Source organism: Balaenoptera musculus, chromosome 3 (assembly GCF_009873245.2).
Source record: "Balaenoptera musculus isolate JJ_BM4_2016_0621 chromosome 3, mBalMus1.pri.v3, whole genome shotgun sequence".
Classification (NCBI taxonomy): Eukaryota; Metazoa; Chordata; class Mammalia; order Artiodactyla; family Balaenopteridae; genus Balaenoptera; species Balaenoptera musculus.
Window position 1 is genome coordinate 117,206,019 of NC_045787.1, and position 17,889 is coordinate 117,223,907.

The following is a 17,889-nucleotide window of genomic DNA, read 5'->3' on the forward strand; positions in this document are numbered from 1 at the left end:
TTTGTGGTATAATAAACAGTAATAGTACTGATGTGATCAAGACTAGAAGAGATTATCACTCAAACGAAAGGGAGAGGTAAACCTCTGTTTTTTTTTTTTGCTTAAACTTTGACCTCTAAACCACTGATCGTAGTTCCAAAATATTTTAATGAAATAATTTCTTATTCTTAAGGTTCATAGATCATCTTTTCAAATCAAAGTATGCAAAATATTTTTTCACATAAATAACTTCAGATGAACTTCACAGAAATATTAAGGCTAAACCATTCAGCTTCCACCAAATCCTTGAATATCCCACCTGTCTGAATTGTGATACATGTTGATCTATTGATTATCTGTTTTTATATAATTTCTCCTTAAATTATCCCTTAATTTGACCTTAGGATGTTCCTCAAATCAGCAAATTAGATTGAATTCAAAGATTACTAGATGATATTTAGGCTTTTAGGGGATAATACATATGTTTTTCCTTGAATTCATTAATTTAATAGTATCATGAATAAGATTTTCTGATATTATTAATCCTCTTAGAATAAATAATATTAGGTAATTACCTAATATTTAAAAAATAATATTAGGCAATACTTATGGAGAGCTTCTCTGTGCCAGGCAAGGCCATTTTCATGGGCATGTGAACTGTGCAGTCATACTGGTTCCCAACCTTAGAAGGGCCCTGCATTTGGTTTAATGCTCTGCTGTCATCATCTTGAAACTGTAGTAATTTTTTAACAGGGAGCCCCCTGTTTTCATTTTGTGCTTGTCCTGCAAATTATGTAGCCAATCCTGGTACCAAGCACTGTGTTTAGCAAGGAGAGTATATAATTTAATATATATTTTTGAAAGATTCTTCAGGTTTCCACATGTGAAATGGAGTTTAGGGAAAGCAAAAAAGGAAGTAAGAAAACCAGAGAGGAAGCTGACAGTATTTAAGGTGACTTTGTCTCAGGTGGTAGCGGTAGAGGGGAAAGTAATTGTTAGATTCAAAGTATATATATATATTTTTTTTCATAGTGATTACAGCTTTCCAGATTGGCCAGCTCTGATCTTTTTTTTTTTTTTAATTTATTTATTTATTTTTGGCCGTGTTGCGTCTTCGTTTCTATGCGAGGGCTTTCTCTAGTTGCAGCAAGCGGGGGCCACTCCTCATCGCGGTGCGCGGGCCTCTCACTATCGCGGCCTCTCTTGTTGCGGAGCACAGGCTCCAGACGCGCAGGCTCAGTAGTTGTGGCTCACGGGCCTAGTTGCTCCGCGGCATGTGGGATCTTCCCAGACCAGGGCCCGAACCCGTGTCCCCTGCATTGGCAGGCAGATTCTCAACCACTGCGCCACCAGGGAAGCCCCTCAAAGTATATTTTGAAGGTAGTAAGCATTGACATGAACTGGTAATGAATTAAATGTTGGAATGTAGAAAAAGATGTTAAGGATGACCTGAGAATTTTTGACTAGGCTAGAAGTGTCCATTATTAGATGAGGAACATTGGAGACAGAACATTTTTGAGGGTGTGGTTAAGAGTTGGGTGTGACATGCTAAGTGAAAGAAGCTAGATACAAAAGGCTATGCATTTTTAAAATTTTTTAAATTGAAGTATAGTTGATTTACAGTGTGGCAGCAGAGTGACTCAGTTACACACATACACACTCTTTTTTATATTCTTTTCCACTATGGTTTATCCCAGGAGATTGGGTATAGTTCCCTGTGCTATACAGTAGGACCTTGTTGTTTATCCCTTCTATATGTAGTAGTTTGCATCAACCAACCCCAAACTCAGTCCATCCCTCTCTCTCCCCCTACCCCTTGGCAACCACAAGTCTGTTCTCTATGTCTATGAGTCTGCTTCTGTTTTGTAGATAAGTTCATTTGTGCCATTTTTTTAGATTCCACATATAAGGGATATCATATGGTATTTGTCTTTCTTCTTCTAACTTAGTTTGATAATCTCTAGTTGCATCCATGTTGCTGCAAATGGCATTATTTTGTTCTTTTTTATACTGTGTAATATTCCATTGTATATATGTACCACATCTTCTTTACCCATTCATCTGTCAATGGACATTTAGGTTGTTTCCATGTCTTGGCTATTGTGAATAGTGCTGCTATGAATATAGGGGGGCATGTATCTTTTTGAATTATAGTTTTGTCCAGATATACACCCAGGAGTGGGATTACTGGATCATATGGTAATTCTATTTTTAGTTTTCTGAGGAACCTCTGAACTGTTCTCCATAGTGGCTGCACTAACTTACATTCCCACCGACAGTGTAGGAGGGTTCCCTTTTCTCCACACCCTCTCCAGCATGCGTTATTTGCAGACTTTTAAATGATGGCCGTTCTGACCGGTGTGAGGTGGTACCTCATTTGCAGCTTTGATTTGCATTTCTCTAATAATTAGTGATGTTGAGCATCCAAAAGGCTATGCATTTTATAATTCCCTTTTTTGTGAAATTTCTAGAAAAAGGAAAACTATATAGAAAATCAATCAGTGGCTACCTGAAGCTGGGGGTGAGAGCAAGGATTGACTGCAGACAGGCATGAAGGATTTTGGGGGTTGATGGGAGTATTCTAAAATTGGATTGTGATATTGGTTGTGTAACTGTATAAAATTGCTAAAAATCATTGATTGTCCAAGTGAGCTGTATGGTAAGTACAAAGCTGTTAAAAGATTAAAATAAAAGATTGAGATACCAGTGATTATGTCAAGGAGTACTATTATTATTATTCCCATTTTATAGATAAAGAAAATAAAAGTTAAAAATAAAAGCTTCATGTTTACATAGCTACTAAGTATAATGTCCAGTATTGGAACTCAAGTCTTTTTGACACTAAGGCCTTACTGTTGAACACTATAATATATTCACTTTCTATTTTAAAATTGTTTGCTGCATCTTGTTGATCTAAGACTCTCTTGGAATTATAAAACAGAGAGGGAAAGAAGATTAGAGACTGGAAAATTCCATTGATCCTGTACACTGGTACTTCCATTTCCCCTGGATATAGGTGACAGCTAGTTTTATGTCCAGTGTGAGTTATATTACCACACCTTGCTTGGCTCTTTGGCAAACTGTGTTTTCTCTTTCAAATCATTAGGTTAAGAAATAGTTTCATTAGCGCCACTGGTAGCTTAAAAGACTGACTGTATCTTCCGAAAATGCTTTCTCCTAGGGAAAATGGATACACACGAATATATATAGTCCTTACTGCATTTAATGATTACTATGCCATTAGCATAAAGATTGCTATATTAATAAGCCTTAAGTATGGGGAGATGTTGGTCAAAGGGTACAGATTTTCAGTTATAAAATGAATGAGTTCTGGAATCCGATGTACAACATGGTGACTATAGTTAACAATATTGTAGTGTAACTTGAAATTTAAGAGAGTAGGTCTTAAATGTTCTTACCACACACCTTAAAAAATGGTAACTAGGTGAGGTGATGGATGTGTTAACTATATTGTGTTGATCATCTCACAATATATACATATATTAAATCATCATGTTGTACACCTTAATTTATATAATTTTGTTTGTCAATCATACTTCCATAAAGCTGGGAAAAATTAAGCATCAAGTGCCTACTGTGCTAGTCACTGAGGAGGCAAGTCGTAATCAAAACAGGCATGGTCTCTGCCTTCTTGAAGCTTTATTTTTTTAGTGGGAGAGGCAGGCACTATGCTTAAACAAAATATAATTATAAAATTTTAAATTGTGCTAGGTTCAATAAAGGAAAATATAGGGTTCTCTCTGGGAGCATAACAAAGGATCCTGGTTATAAGTGGGGCCTAAGGAAGACCTCTATTAGGAAACAACATTTAAACTGAGACCTGAAAGATTTATAGAAATAAGCAAAAGCAAAGGGAAGGAAGGGAAAGAAGTTTTCCTAGGAGAAAAAAGCATGAGGAGCTTGGTTGATGACCACACTGAAAGCAGTGTCATAAAATATTGAGAGAAGGGGAAGGCTTGAGAACTTGGATACTATGCAAAGGATTTAGTATTTTATTTCAAGAGTAGTGAGTGAGACGCTACTGAGAAGTTTTGAGCTGGAGAATCTTCTGATTCAATTAAAATTTTAAGATCACTCTTGCTACTTTAAACAATGGATCCAAGGAGGGTTCTGCTGGCTTATGAAGAGGTCTTAGGAAAACTATGGACCTTATTGTTAAAGGGAAAACTACTTCAGCTTTTAAAAGCTAGTTTTTGAAAACCAGAATGTCAATTAAGTGATGGTGAATAGGGAAAAAATGATTGATAAATTGGTATGTCTGAAAAACCTACTAGATCAGTGCTTCTCCAACTTTAATGTACATTCAAATCACCCTGGCTTTTTGTTAAAATGCAAATTCCGATTCAGTAGGTCTGGAGTGGGGCATTTCTGCATTTCTAACAGCTCCCAGGTGATGCCCATGCCATTGGTCCTTGGCTCACACTTTGAGTAGCAAGTGGCTGGGCTACTATATATGTTCTAAATTCTATATTCTAATCTTCTAATACCTATCAGCCTTCTTGGTGGTATGGACAATTGTCAAATTTGAGTATCTAAAACTGGAGGTTTTAACAGAGAAAGTATTGAGGACATAGAGAGACAGGTCAAATATGGCTTTTCATCTCTTCAATAAATATCCTATATATACTTACTTCCTATATACCTATCTAACCTCTCTGCCTACCACCCTTCCTCAAGGTTCAGTTAAAATTCAGAAAGGACTATATGCAACCAAAGTGGTGTCCAAGATAAGTGCACAGAAATAGTATGAGGTTCTTTACATCTAGTATCTAATGGGGTGATGTGCATCATTAATTAAGACTTACTATGTGCCAGGATTTTATCTGCCTTATTCATTTAATAAGATAGGAACTCAGGAACCCTTAGAGGGTAGTTTCTTGTCTAAGGATGTACAACTCAGTTCTAACTTATATCATAGCTGACCCTCTTATTCATTATCCTAATCATTACTATTTTGTTTGACTACAATCCTAAATGCAGAAAACTTCAGGCTCTTTATTCTGTGGCTAAAGGTTTTGTATTTCTGATATCCCAATCATTTTATAAAGGTCCCAGGTAGTAAATAAAACCTGGTCTTTTTTCTTTTTCTTTTCTGTTTTTTTTGGGGGGGGTGTGAAGAAGGGGTATTATTCTTTCTTAGCAATGCAACTTCTCTTTGTGGTATGCCATATGATCTTGAGAAACAAATTCATCAAGTAAAGGGAAACTTTAGAGATGCTCTCTGATTGAGGTTATGTTTGTTGGGACAAACAGAATAGAAAAATTTCACATTGCTCCCTGGTTGTTAAGAAATAAGAGCTAAGCAGCAACATCCAATTTAAAAAGAAATCTGAATTGTACTTTTAAATTTCATAAAACAAAGTTAAACCAAACAGATGGTAGCTCCTGTAGATTTTCTCTACTGAGGAAGTGACCCGCAGTTCTACAGTCTCATTTGGTAAAGATATAACTGAAATTATCAACACCTCCACAGAAATGCTAAATGCCTCGCCACAATATGGTCCAGCTAGGTAAGTTTAACCTAGTCCTCCAACAAACCAGATAACGTTGTGTGGTTTTCGGTTTGGTTTGAACCCCCTTCTTGGGATTAAAGACAGCAGTTGAAGTGTTTAATAGGCCTTAGTTCGGCTTGAAGACTTGCAGAAAGGCCAGCTCCATCACCCTGCAGTTAGCTTTGCAGCTAAGGTGGGTTTCCGATGCGCGGATACTGCCAAGGAGCTCTGGCTGTAAACTCTGGAAGGAAGCCAAAGGAAAGAAGTTCCTGGCGCTAGCGCTGGTCCCGCTCAGAGAGCCGGGCGCTGGCGCATTTTTCGTGCAGTTATTGGCTGGGACTCTGCGTGCCGCTGTCGGCCAATGAAGAAGCTGGAGATCTGGCCCCGGCCCGTCCCCTCTCGGCGCCGCGGGATGAGGCAGAGACTGAATAGCCGGCGAGCAAATCAACGGCATCCAGAAAGCCATGTCCGACTCGGAGCCCAGCGCCCGAGCGTTAACCCGCTGAAAGTTTCTCAGGAAAGAAGCCGGGCCGGTCTGGACCCCGCTAAGAGGAACTGCCTTTGAGTGAGATGGTCCCAGAGGCCTGGAGAGGTGGACTGGTAAGCACTGGGAGAGTGGTGGGAGTTTTGCTTCTTCTTGGTGCCTTGCATAAGGCTTCCGCCGCCGTCATTCGCTATGAGATCCTGGAGGAAAGAGAGAAGGGTTTCGCGGTGGGAAACGTGGTTAGGGACCTTGGCTTGGATCTCGGCAGCCTGTCAGCCCGCAGGCTCCGGGTGGTGTCCGGAGCTAGCCGAAGATTCTTTGAGGTGAACTGGGAGACGGGAGAGATGTTCGTGAACGACCGCCTGGATCGAGAGGAGTTATGTGGGACGCTGCCCTCCTGCACCATCACTCTGGAGTTGGTAGTGGAGAGGCCGCTAGAGCTGTTCAGCGCGGAAGTGGTGATCCAGGATATCAACGACAACAATCCCTCTTTTCCTACCCGCGAAATGAAATTGGAGATTAGCGAGGCTGTGGCGCCGGGGACGCGCTTTCCTCTCGAGAGCGCGCACGATCCAGATGTGGGAAGCAACTCTTTACAAACCTATGAGCTGAGCCGAAATGAGTACTTTGCGCTTCGCGTGCAGACGCGGGAAGACAGCACCAAGTACGCGGAGCTGGTGCTGGAGCGCGCCCTGGACCGGGAGCGAGAACCAGATCTCCAGCTGGTGCTGACAGCGTTGGACGGAGGAACTCCGGCTCGCTCGGCCAGCCTTCCTATTCGAATCGTCGTGCTGGACGCAAATGACAATGCGCCCACCTTCAACCAGTCCTTGTACCGGGCGCGCGTCCTGGAGGATGCACCCCCCGGCACTCGCGTCGTGCAAGTCCGTGCAACGGATCTGGATGAAGGCCCCAACGGCGAAATCATTTACTCCTTCGGCAGCCACAACCGCGCCGGCGTGCGGGAACTATTCTCCTTAGACCTTGTAACTGGGGTGCTGACAGTCAAGGGTCGACTGGACTTCGAAGACGCCAAACTCCATGAGATTTACATACAGGCCAAAGACAAGGGCGCCAATCCTGAGGGAGCACATTGTAAAGTTTTGGTAGAGGTTGTGGATGTAAATGACAATGCCCCGGAGATCACAGTCACCTCCGTGTACAGCCCAGTCCCCGAGGATGCACCCCTAGGAACTGTCATTGCTTTGCTCAGTGTGACCGATCTGGATGCTGGGGAGAACGGGCTGGTGACTTGCGAGGTTCCACCAGGTCTCCCTTTTAGCCTTACATCTTCCCTCAAGAATTACTTTACTTTGAAAACTAGCGCAGCCCTGGATCGGGAGACTGTGCCAGAATACAACCTCAGCATCACGGCTCGAGACGCGGGAACCCCCTCCCTGTCAGCCCTCACGACAGTGCAGGTGCAAGTGTCCGACATCAACGACAACCCTCCACAATCTTCCCAGTCTTCCTACGATGTTTACGTTGAGGAAAATAACCTCCCCGGTGTTCCAATACTAAACCTAAGTGTCTGGGACCCTGACGCCCCGCAGAATGCTCGCCTTTCCTTCTTTCTCTTGGAGCAAGGAGCTGAAATAGGGCTAGTGGGTCGCTATTTCACGATAAATCGTGACAGTGGCGTCATATCATCCTTAGTGCCCCTGGACCATGAGGATCGGCGGGAGTTCGAATTAACAGCTCATATCAGCGATGGGGGCACTCCTGTCCTGGCCACCAACATCAGCGTGAACATATTTGTCACTGATCGCAATGACAATGCCCCCCAGGTCCTATACCCCCGGCCTGGCCAGAGCTCGGTGGAGATGCTGCCTCGAGGTACCTCGGCAGGCCACGTGGTCACGCGTGTGGTAGGCTGGGACCCGGATGCAGGGCACAACGCCTGGCTCTCCTACAGCCTCTTGGGAGCCCCCAACCAGAGCCTTTTTGCTGTGGGACTTCACACGGGTCAAGTCAGCACTGCCCGCCCAGTCCAGGATACAGATTCGCCCAGGCAGACTCTCACGGTCTTGATCAAAGACAATGGGGAGCCATCGCTGTCCACCACCGCGACCCTGACAGTGTCAGTAATCGAGGAATCTCCTGAAGCCCGAGCTGAGTTCCCCTCCGGCTCTGCCCCCAGGGAGCAGAATAAAAATCTCACCTTTTATCTACTTCTCTCTTTAATCCTGGTCTCCGTGGGGTTCGCAGTCACAGTATTGGGAGTGATCGTATTCAAAGTTTACAAATGGAAGCAGTCCAGGGACCTATACCGAGCCCCTGTGAGCTCCCTGTACCGAACACCAGGGCCTTCTCTGCACGCGGACGCCGTGCGGGGAGGCCTGATGCCTCCACACCTTTACCATCAGGTGTACCTCACCACTGACTCGAGACGCAGCGACCCGCTGCTGAAGAAACCAGGTGCCGCCAGCCCACTGGCCAGCCGCCAGAACACTCTGCGGAGCCTCGATCCAGTGTTCTATAGGCAAGTCTTGGGTGCAGAGAGCTCCCCTCCCGGACAGGTAAGGGTTAGCAAGTCATCCTGGAATGATATTAATGCTTTTCGATTCCTGCATCAGTTTCAGGAAAGTATGTAGCCGCCTTTATTTTCAGTGATCAAGATGTTTTCCTAATGATGCATCCACATTTTCACTTGGCCTTTCCCAGATCAAACGTCGTGCCTTTGGGGGAGGGGGATGGCCCAGCTAGAGTGTGGTTTGTGATCCCACACAGTGTGGAGTTAATTGACTTATCTGTGGACACAATTCACACGCTCAGCACTCACTTGCCATAGCAACTAACCAATCCTGCTAAAGGGCCATTAAGCTATAACTCACCATCTCAGCACTCAGAGCTTAGCTTGGTGTCATTTGCATTGAGTACAAGCTGATGAATACCTGTAACCAGTGGCAGCTGCTAGGAATATAAAAACTACCTCATCTGTCCATCTTTCAAATGATTGCCACATCTGCATTAAAGCTAATGGTTTGCTGATAATTTTCCTTTGACTACACAGATCCTGTACCTCATTCTCAGATGACTTTCTATGAAAGAAATAAAATTCTAGGGTCCTTTAAATTTTATTTCAAGCACAGTGCTGGAAATTACGTGGACATTACTCACAAAAAATTTTTATGTTATGATAGTAATACATGTACATTATAGAAAATTTGGAAAATATGTAAAAGTATAAGAAAAAAATTAAAACTAATTATATTTCCCAAATCCAAAGGTAACCACCATTCATTATAAAAGTAAAAGTAATCATTTATTTTGAAGATAGATCCAGACAATCCAGAAGACCATAAAGTACAAAATGAAAATTCTTCTTGCCCAAAGTGTTCTTTCCTATCCTTTCGTCATTTTTCTTGGGTATACACATAGTGTGAAAGGTAGGTAAATTCATATCCTGAGGAAAAGATAAAGCTTTCATTTATTCAGGATGGTGTGCAGGTATTTGTTTTGGAGTGAAATTAAACACACTTCCATTTGTGGGAGAACAAGTGTTACTTTGTTACTAATAAGTGTATTATTGCTATCAAGCCTTGAGTTTGGCAGTTAGACACTTACCATCTATGAGTCCATGGCCAAGTTAATCTCTTTTCTAGACCCTTTTTCATATGCAAAAAGGGAGTAACAAGGGTTTTATAACATTAGTGCATGATATAATATATGCATAGTGCCTAGTGTATCAAAGGTGTTAAAAAATTCTTAGCTATGACTAATATTTTTTTATTAGTTCTTAACCCACTCCAAATCTTAATTAAACACACTTTAGAAATGGACAAACCTGGAGACAGTCAAAGATGACAAAGTAGAGGCATAGATGGAAAGGCTAAGGAAGGATGAAAGCCAGAGAGAAGCAGCTGCTGCTTTTCTGGTCAGATTGGAAAACAACTGGCATTTTCCCACGGACAATGTTCTCAAACTTGGTTGCACACCAGAATTACCTAGGGACCTTTTAAAAATTCTGAAGCCCAGGCCACATCCTAGATGGATTAAAGCATAATCTCTTGAGATGGGACACAGGCATCAGTATTTGTTTTCAATTTTATTTATTTATTTTTGGCTGCATTAGGTCTTCGTTGCTGCTCATGAGCTTTCTTTAGTTGTGGCGAGCGGGGGCTACTCTTCATTGCGGTGCGCAGGCTTCTCATAGCGGTGGTTTCTCATGTTGCAGAGCACGGGCTCTAGGCGCGTGGGCTTCAGTAGTTGTGGCACGTGGGCTCAGTAGTTGTGGCTCACGGGCTTAGTTGCTCTGCGGCATGTGGGATCTTCCCGGACCAGGGCTCAAACCCATATCCCCTGCATTGGCAGGCAGATTCTTAACCACTGCACCACCAGGGAAGTCCCAGGCATCAGTATTTTTTGAAGGTCCCCAAGTGATTTCAATGTGAAGACGAATTTGCAAAGCATTGCCCTGGGACCTGCCAGTCTATCAATTAGCATGTTTTTGAAGCAAAGTGTTATTCTGGTGTTCACAGAACCAGCAGCCAGCCTTATTGGGCCAAACTGAACTTTAAAAAATTCTGTGATGTTATTTCCCAACCTTAAAATATCATATAGAATAGCTCTAGGAGAGCATTGTAAGGAAGACATAAGATATTTCAGTCATCTGAAGAAAAAATCTTCCTCAACGACTGGCACCTGTGCAACTATTTCTTTAAAAATCTAGAGCTAGGCAATGGGTATGGGGTTTCTTTTGGGAATGAAAATTTTTTCTATAACTATACTATGGTGATGGTTGCATCATTTTAGTATATGTGAATATACTAAAAACCATTGAATTGTACATTTTAAAGGGATGAATCATGTGTAATGGATGAATTATATATAATAATATATAATTATTTATATATAAATAATTATATATTATTTATATAGCTCAATAAAGGTGTTTTAAAAATCTAGAGAGGGGAGAATCACATACCTGGCATAAAAAGGTCAAGTCTAAGATGTGTAGGATTCAGGCTTTATGATCTTCCAGTTCTAGTAATATAGATTGTATGCCTGTTTGTTTTGCTGTGAACTTGCAAATAAAAGGGATTGAGACCTATAAGAGGTCTAGTTCTTTGATATTAAAGGCATTAGTAAAGGACCAGTTTATGGTTACAGGGATGACAAACTGGTAGAAAAATGATTTAAGATGTTATAGAAAGAGGGGCTTCCCTCTTGTGGCGCAGTGGTTAAGAATCCGCCTGCCAATGCAGGGGACACGAGTTCAAGCCCTGGTCCAGGAAGATCCCACATGCCGTGGAGCAACTAAGCCCGTGAGCCACAACTACTGAGCCTATGCTCTAGAGCCCATGTGCCACAACTGCCGAAGCCGGTGTGCCTAGAGCCCGTGCTCTGCAACAAGAGAAGCCACCGCGATGAGAAGCCCGCACACCGCAATGAAGAGTAGTCCCCCGCTCGCCGCAACTAGAGAAAGCCCTTGCGCAGCAACGAAGACCCAACGCAGCCAAAAATAAAATAAATAAAAAATAAATACATTTTAAAAAAATGATGTTATAGAAAGAGGCTTTATTTCTTTCTAGAAAGACCAGAGGTGGCAGTGGGGAGATCCTAGTACTGCAGTTACTAGTTGAGCTTTACACAAGTCTCCTAACCTTTCTGATCTTCAGTGTTCTCATCTATAAAATCTTCCAAAATTGTGTAAGAGTGAAAAGTAATGCATATAAAATGTATACTCAGTATAAAGTACTCATATAAAGTACAAGTATTCAGTAGATATTTGTTGAACTAATAATTAGTGATATTATCATTTTACCATTTATTGAACATCCCTATGTACCAGACACTTTAAAACATAAAAAGACACAGTCCCTGCCGCTATGGTACGCAGGGTACTGTAGGAGACAGACACGCACACACACCCACAAAAACGATAATGGAGATCTGTATAATACAAGAAGCAATGGGAGCAAAGGAAAAGAAACACCTAAGCCTGGGGAAATCAGGGAGACTTCATAGAGGTGATGATGCTTCATATGAGAACAAAAGGTTGAGTAGTAGTGTGTCAAATAATAAAGGGGAAAAGGGGGTAGAGAGGGACCCTTGCAGGAGATTCCATGCAGAAGGATTATGATTTTTCATTATTGCTGAACCTTAAAGTGTGTTTGTAAAACAATCTTTGCAGGAGATAAAGTGAAGCAAGTAGGCAGGAGTTAAATCTTGAGTTACCTTTACGCCATGCCAAGGAGTTTTTATTTTATTCTATATCCATGATAGTCATTGCAGAATTCTGAACTGACATAAATGTGATGTCATCAGGGTTTTTTGTTTGTTTTGGAGAGATTATTCTGGCAGCCACAAATGAAATGGATTGGGGATATTGGGACTGTAGACAAAAAAAAAATTAGAAGGCTATTATAGTATTTGAGAAGATTGATAAATGCTTGAACCAGCACAGTGACAGTATAGATGGAGGTAACTATAGTGAAATTATCAGCACTCATTCATTGACATGATAAAGGGAATGAGGGAGAGGAATGAGTCAAGGATGACCGTCCTTACTCCTCTCCATTGTGACTGACCCAGCTTGGGTGGCTAATGGTGTCATTCCACTGAGATAGTGAATCCTGGCATAACCACCTGATAGGTCAGATTGATTGACATCTCCGTCATTCCCATGGGAGGAGCTTTAGGTGTTTGGGAGTAAAAGAACACAGAAAGCAGATACCTCCCTTTGAGACCAGAGTGTTGGTTGCTGGCCTCACCATCAAAAGGATATTCTTGAGGATCAAGGGCTTGGGAAAATGCCTGGGGAGGATAACCTCAGGTTTTGCCACTGGTTTTGGCAGCCTAGGTGAGGATTCAGATGAATTTAAAAAATCTCATGTCCAAATCAGGCTGGATTTTTCTCTTTGTGCTCTGGTGTGTTTGCGACTTGGATTACAGTTTGCAGGTAACTACAGTGTGAATTGAACGGTGTTTCTGCATTTGTGCAAGGTGGTAGCCAGGCTCCAGGGAGGGTCTGGATCAGGGTAGGGGTGGGATGAGATCAAGTCTCCCTTGCCAAAAGGCCCCCTAGGGCTAAGTGAAAAACTTGCTCTTTTTAAACAGTCACTGTTGGTAATTAACAACATATCAAGCATACAGTGGTGTCAAATAAAGGAGATTTGTAGGCACTGTGCTGTTGGTAGCAGATCTCAATCATTCAAGGAAGCTATTAAATCTGTGAACATTAGCATTCTGCCAGGTAGTGAGATGTAGTCCTTAGCGTCTCCCAGACAAACTGATTCTTTACTGATTTGGAACATCTCTGTCTCCTGGCTTCCTCCCCCCTCCTTTACCTCCTTCCATACTGTCCTTGAAATCGATGAATGGCAATTTAGTGTACCACCAGTGGGTATCTGAATAAGAGAGTTTTGGTTTCTGCTGCGCCTTCTGTTACAAAAAAAATGTGTACTGCATAAATTTAATAGGCTGCCTTAATGTGTAAGCCTTTTCTGCAAAGAGATGGATATATTTCTGAATAATCTGCAGAGGGGCAGAGTTTTTAGTATAAGGCAGTGCTTCTAATTAGCTGTTGCTCTAATACAATCAGACTGAGGCAGAAGCTACTCATTTAGAATATTGGTGGATGACAACATTGGCTTGAACAAAGTGACCAGTCTCAAATGGCTACTCACTCTCTGGGCTGCAGGTTGCTAGGGCTCAGGCTGTCGCTGTTTTCCCCACCGAAAAGGGGCGGGGTGGTGTGGGCTGGGGATTGGTGTGTTAGAAAAAAAAAAAAACGTGTATGTTGTCTGCCTCTCCATAGAGGTAATAACCCGTGGGGAAAAAAATGCTGTTGAACAGGAGGAAGGCAAAAAGATAGGTGGGTTGTTTTTTGTTTTTTGTTTTTTCTTTCCTTTTTCCAATGCTGCGACGCATTTACCCGGCTGCTATTGGGACGTTCTCTGCTTAGCCTATTGGCTGAGCCCAGGAGCCGCTGTCTGCCAATCCGGTGGAGGAAGGCAGACAAATCTACCCCGCCACCAGCAAAAAAAACGGCGCGTAACCCTTGCGGCGCCGGCCCAGCCGCGCCAGAGCTGGCGCGGGGAAAGGGAGATAGGTGTCTCCAGCTGCTGTGGCCGTTCGGGGCGGGTCGGCTTCTTTGGCTTCTCAGGACCAGATAGAGAACTAGTGGGCGGCAGCAATGCTCCGCAAGGTGAGAAGCTGGGTAGAAATCTGCCGGGGGACTACCCTTTTGTTCCTTTTTTGCCACCTGGGTTACGTTTGTGGGCAGATCCGATACCCGGTCCCAGAGGAGTCACAGGAAGGGACTTTTGTAGGGAATGTCGCCCAAGATTTCCTGCTGGATGCAGAGAGCTTGGCAGCTCGCAGGCTGCAGGTCGCTGGAGAGGTGAACCAAAGACACTTCCGTGTGGATTTGGACAGCGGTGCCCTGCTCATCAAGAATCCAATCGATCGAGAGGCACTGTGTGGGCTCAGTGCCAGCTGCGTCGTGCCCCTGGAGTTTGTAACAGAAGGGCCTTTGGAAATGTACCGAGCAGAGGTAGAAATCGTGGATGTGAATGATCACGCCCCCCGATTTCCTCGGCAGCAGCTGGACTTGGAAATTGGGGAGGCAGCTCCTCCAGGACAGCGTTTCCCCTTGGAAAAGGCTCAGGATGCAGATGTGGGGAGCAACTCCATCAGCAGCTATAGACTAAGCTCCAATGAACACTTTGCACTGGATGTCAAGAAGCGCAGCGACGGCAGCCTGGTCCCAGAGCTGCTCCTGGAGAAGCCTTTGGATCGGGAAAAGCAATCAGACTACCGCCTAGTGCTGACTGCTGTGGATGGAGGGAACCCCCCGAGATCTGGCACAGCGGAGCTCCGGGTGTCAGTGCTGGACGTGAATGACAACGCCCCAGCCTTCCAGCAATCCAGCTACAGGATTAGCGTTTTGGAGAGCGCGCCAGCCGGCGTGCTGCTCATCCAGCTCAATGCCTCTGACCCAGACCTGGGTCCCAGTGGTAACGTCACCTTTTCTTTCAGTGGTCACACCCCTGATCGTGTGAGAAATCTCTTTAGCCTGCACCCCACTAATGGAAAGCTTACCCTTCAGGGGCCCCTAGACTTTGAGAGCGAGAATTACTATGAATTTGATGTTCGGGCTCGAGATGGGGGTTCTCCAGCCATGGAGCAACATTGCAGTCTTCGGGTGGATCTCCTGGATGTAAATGACAATGCCCCCCACATCACAGTGACCTCAGAGCTTGGGACTCTCCCTGAGAGCGCAGAACCTGGCACTGTGGTGGCGCTCATCAGTGTGCAGGACCCCGACTCAGGTTCAAATGGAGATGTGAGCCTCCGTATTCCTGACCATTTGCCCTTTGCCCTCAAGTCCGCCTTCAGGAACCAGTTCTCCCTGGTGACTGCTGGGCCCTTGGACCGAGAGGCCAAATCCAGCTATGATATCATGGTCACTGCTTCTGATGCTGGGAGCCCTCCTCTGAGTACCCACAGGACCATTTTCCTCAATATTTCAGATGTGAATGATAACCCACCCTCTTTCTTTCAGAGGTCACATGAAGTATTTGTTCCAGAGAACAATCGCCCAGGGGACCTGCTTTGCTCCCTTGCAGCCTCTGATCCAGACTCTGGCTTGAATGCACTTATCTCCTACTCTCTCCTAGAGCCCAGAAATCGAGATGTGTCAGCTTCCTCCTTCATCTCTCTGAACCCCCAGACGGGAGCTGTTCATGCTACTCGATCCTTTGACTATGAGCAAACACAGACACTGCAGTTTGAGGTGCAGGCCCGGGATCGGGGCAACCCACCCCTTAGTAGCACCGTGACAGTTCGTCTATTTGTACTGGACCTCAATGACAATGCGCCAGCTGTGCTCCGCCCTAGAGCCCGACCTGGTTCCTTATGTCCACAAGCACTGCCTCCATCAGTTGGTGCTGGACACCTAGTTACAAAGGTGACCGCTGTGGACTTGGACTCGGGTTACAATGCTTGGGTTTCATATCAGCTCCTGGAGGCCCCAGATCCCAGCCTGTTTGCAGTCTCCCGCTATGCTGGGGAGGTGCGGACGGCTGTTCCCATCCCAGCTGATCTCCCGCCGCAGAAGCTGGTCATTGTGGTAAAGGATAGTGGTAGCCCACCACTCTCTACCTCCGTTACTCTCCTGGTGTCCTTGGAAGAAGACACTCATCCAGTTGTCCCTGATCTTCGAGAATCTTCAGCTCCAAGGGAAGGAGAATCCCACTTGACCCTGTACTTGGCTGTATCTCTAGTGGCAATTTGCTTTGTCTCCTTTGGCTCATTCGTGGCACTAATCTCGAAGTGCCTGCGTGGGGCTGCCTGTGGAGTGACCTGCTTTCCTGCTGGCACCTGTGCCTGCCTCACCCGATCTCGAAGGAGAGAGGGGCTTCCTCCTTCCAATGGGATCCTCCGAATCCAGCTAGGGTCAGATGATCCTATCAAGTTTGTTGATGTGGGCGGCCACTCTCATGGCTGTACACCCTTGGCTTCTGCACCCACTCGGAGCGATAGCTTCATGATGGTGAAGTCACCCAGTGCACCTATGGCAGGGGAACCTGTTCGCCCAAGTTGCCCACCCTCTGATCTTCTCTATGGGCTAGAGGTGAGACCTTTGCAGGCTCAGCCAATGCTTGAGGGTTATTCTGAGGCAGGCATGTGGCTGGGCCATGTCCCAGAGAGTACTGGTCTCTCTGCAAGAGCCTGTAGTGATGTCACCACTTCTGTGAGTGGTAACTATGTGGTAGATGCTATGCTTTAGAAGTGTTTTGTGAATTAACCAGGGAGTTTTCATGGATTAGTACTTGAGGTGGGTTATGCCCTTATCTGAGAGTAAGAATTGAAAGTAAGTGATCAAGAGCCAGCGTATTGTGGAAACACACTACTGGAGTGTGGATCATATGGAAGGCTCTTGTGCACAAGGTGCACCTAAACCCAGGTGGCTGCTTTCTCTACTCTTCCTGAATGAGGGGGCCAGGGTCTGGAACACCTTAACTCTAGGTTAAGGGGAGCTAATATCTTTGCCCCACAGTATCATCTACTCCCTAATCCACGGTGAAAGGGACTCTCTGCTTGAAACATAGCAGAGAGCAAAAAGAAGAAAGAGCCAAGGGAGTAGAGAGGCATCAAGGTGGAAGCAGGGATCTTTTTGTCCAGGTCTTCAGGACTCCCAGTCAAGTCCCCACTGGGATTTGAGCTAGATTCAGTAGATTGGGGCAGGGGAACGTTACCTCTTTGGGAGGAAAAGGCAATAAGTGAAATCACTAAATATCAAAACCTGTTTTACTGCTGAGGAATTCATAGAGACAGCCACTATGGGAGTCTTTAAGTAGTTTCTTCTGAATTGATGAAACCATAAAGCCTAGAGGCCATGCCTAGACTCTAGTCACCTTGCTTGGGTGACCTGGATCAGTCCTAGAAATGTTCCCCCTACCACAAGCTGTGATGCCCATTCCATAGCTCAAGTCTGGGATCTCAGAAAAATTGAATCCTTAAGGCCATCAGCTGACACTGAGATTCCTCAAAGTACTGCTGGAGAGTCCGAGCAAGACTCTAACGGGTCCTAACAAATGTTTTCTCTCAACTTGGCAGTGTTTGGTAGGATGGGGATCCTAGGAGGGGATAACACATGGGCTTTGCCTCCCTGAGGAGGACAAAATTTTGTTGGTTCAAGCAAAGTAGTGGGAGCTTCTGAAGTCATGCAGGAAGTTGCTGGGACAGAACACTGAGAAGTTTTGTACCACTTTGTCTTCCCTGTTGAGCACCATCTGAGCTGCCAAGGGGGCTGAATCAACCTGCAGCATGAAATGAGTGGGGAGGTAGGAGGCTTCTGTGACACAGATTTGCAGCGCCTGTTCCTAAGGTTTCCAGGACTGAGGAGACTTGATAATTGGTTGGGAGCACAGACTTTTGGGCCAATCAGACTCAGAGCCAAGG

The 17,889-nt window shown here is 44.7% G+C and overlaps 1 protein-coding gene across 17 annotated transcripts in view; it reads left to right on the forward strand.

The window, feature by feature from the left end:
• Nucleotides 1-17,889, forward strand: part of LOC118893074 (protocadherin gamma-C3) — a 161,924-nt gene that overhangs the window by 123,804 nt on the left and 20,231 nt on the right. Inside the window, exons 1-2 of one of the 17 annotated variants that reach the window (XM_036848248.1) lie at nt 13,993-14,128; nt 15,488-16,558. The exons of 12 other annotated variants lie outside the window; for them this stretch is intronic. In XM_036848248.1, coding sequence (XP_036704143.1) covers nt 14,117-14,128; nt 15,488-16,558 — 1,083 coding nt within the window. In that variant the 5' untranslated portion in view covers nt 13,993-14,116. Of the gene's footprint in view, nt 1-5,896; nt 8,496-13,992; nt 14,129-15,487; nt 16,559-17,889 lie in introns of those variants that run through there. 4 more of the 17 variants (XM_036848234.1, XM_036848251.1, XM_036848250.1 and 1 more) reach the window with 4 other exon arrangements.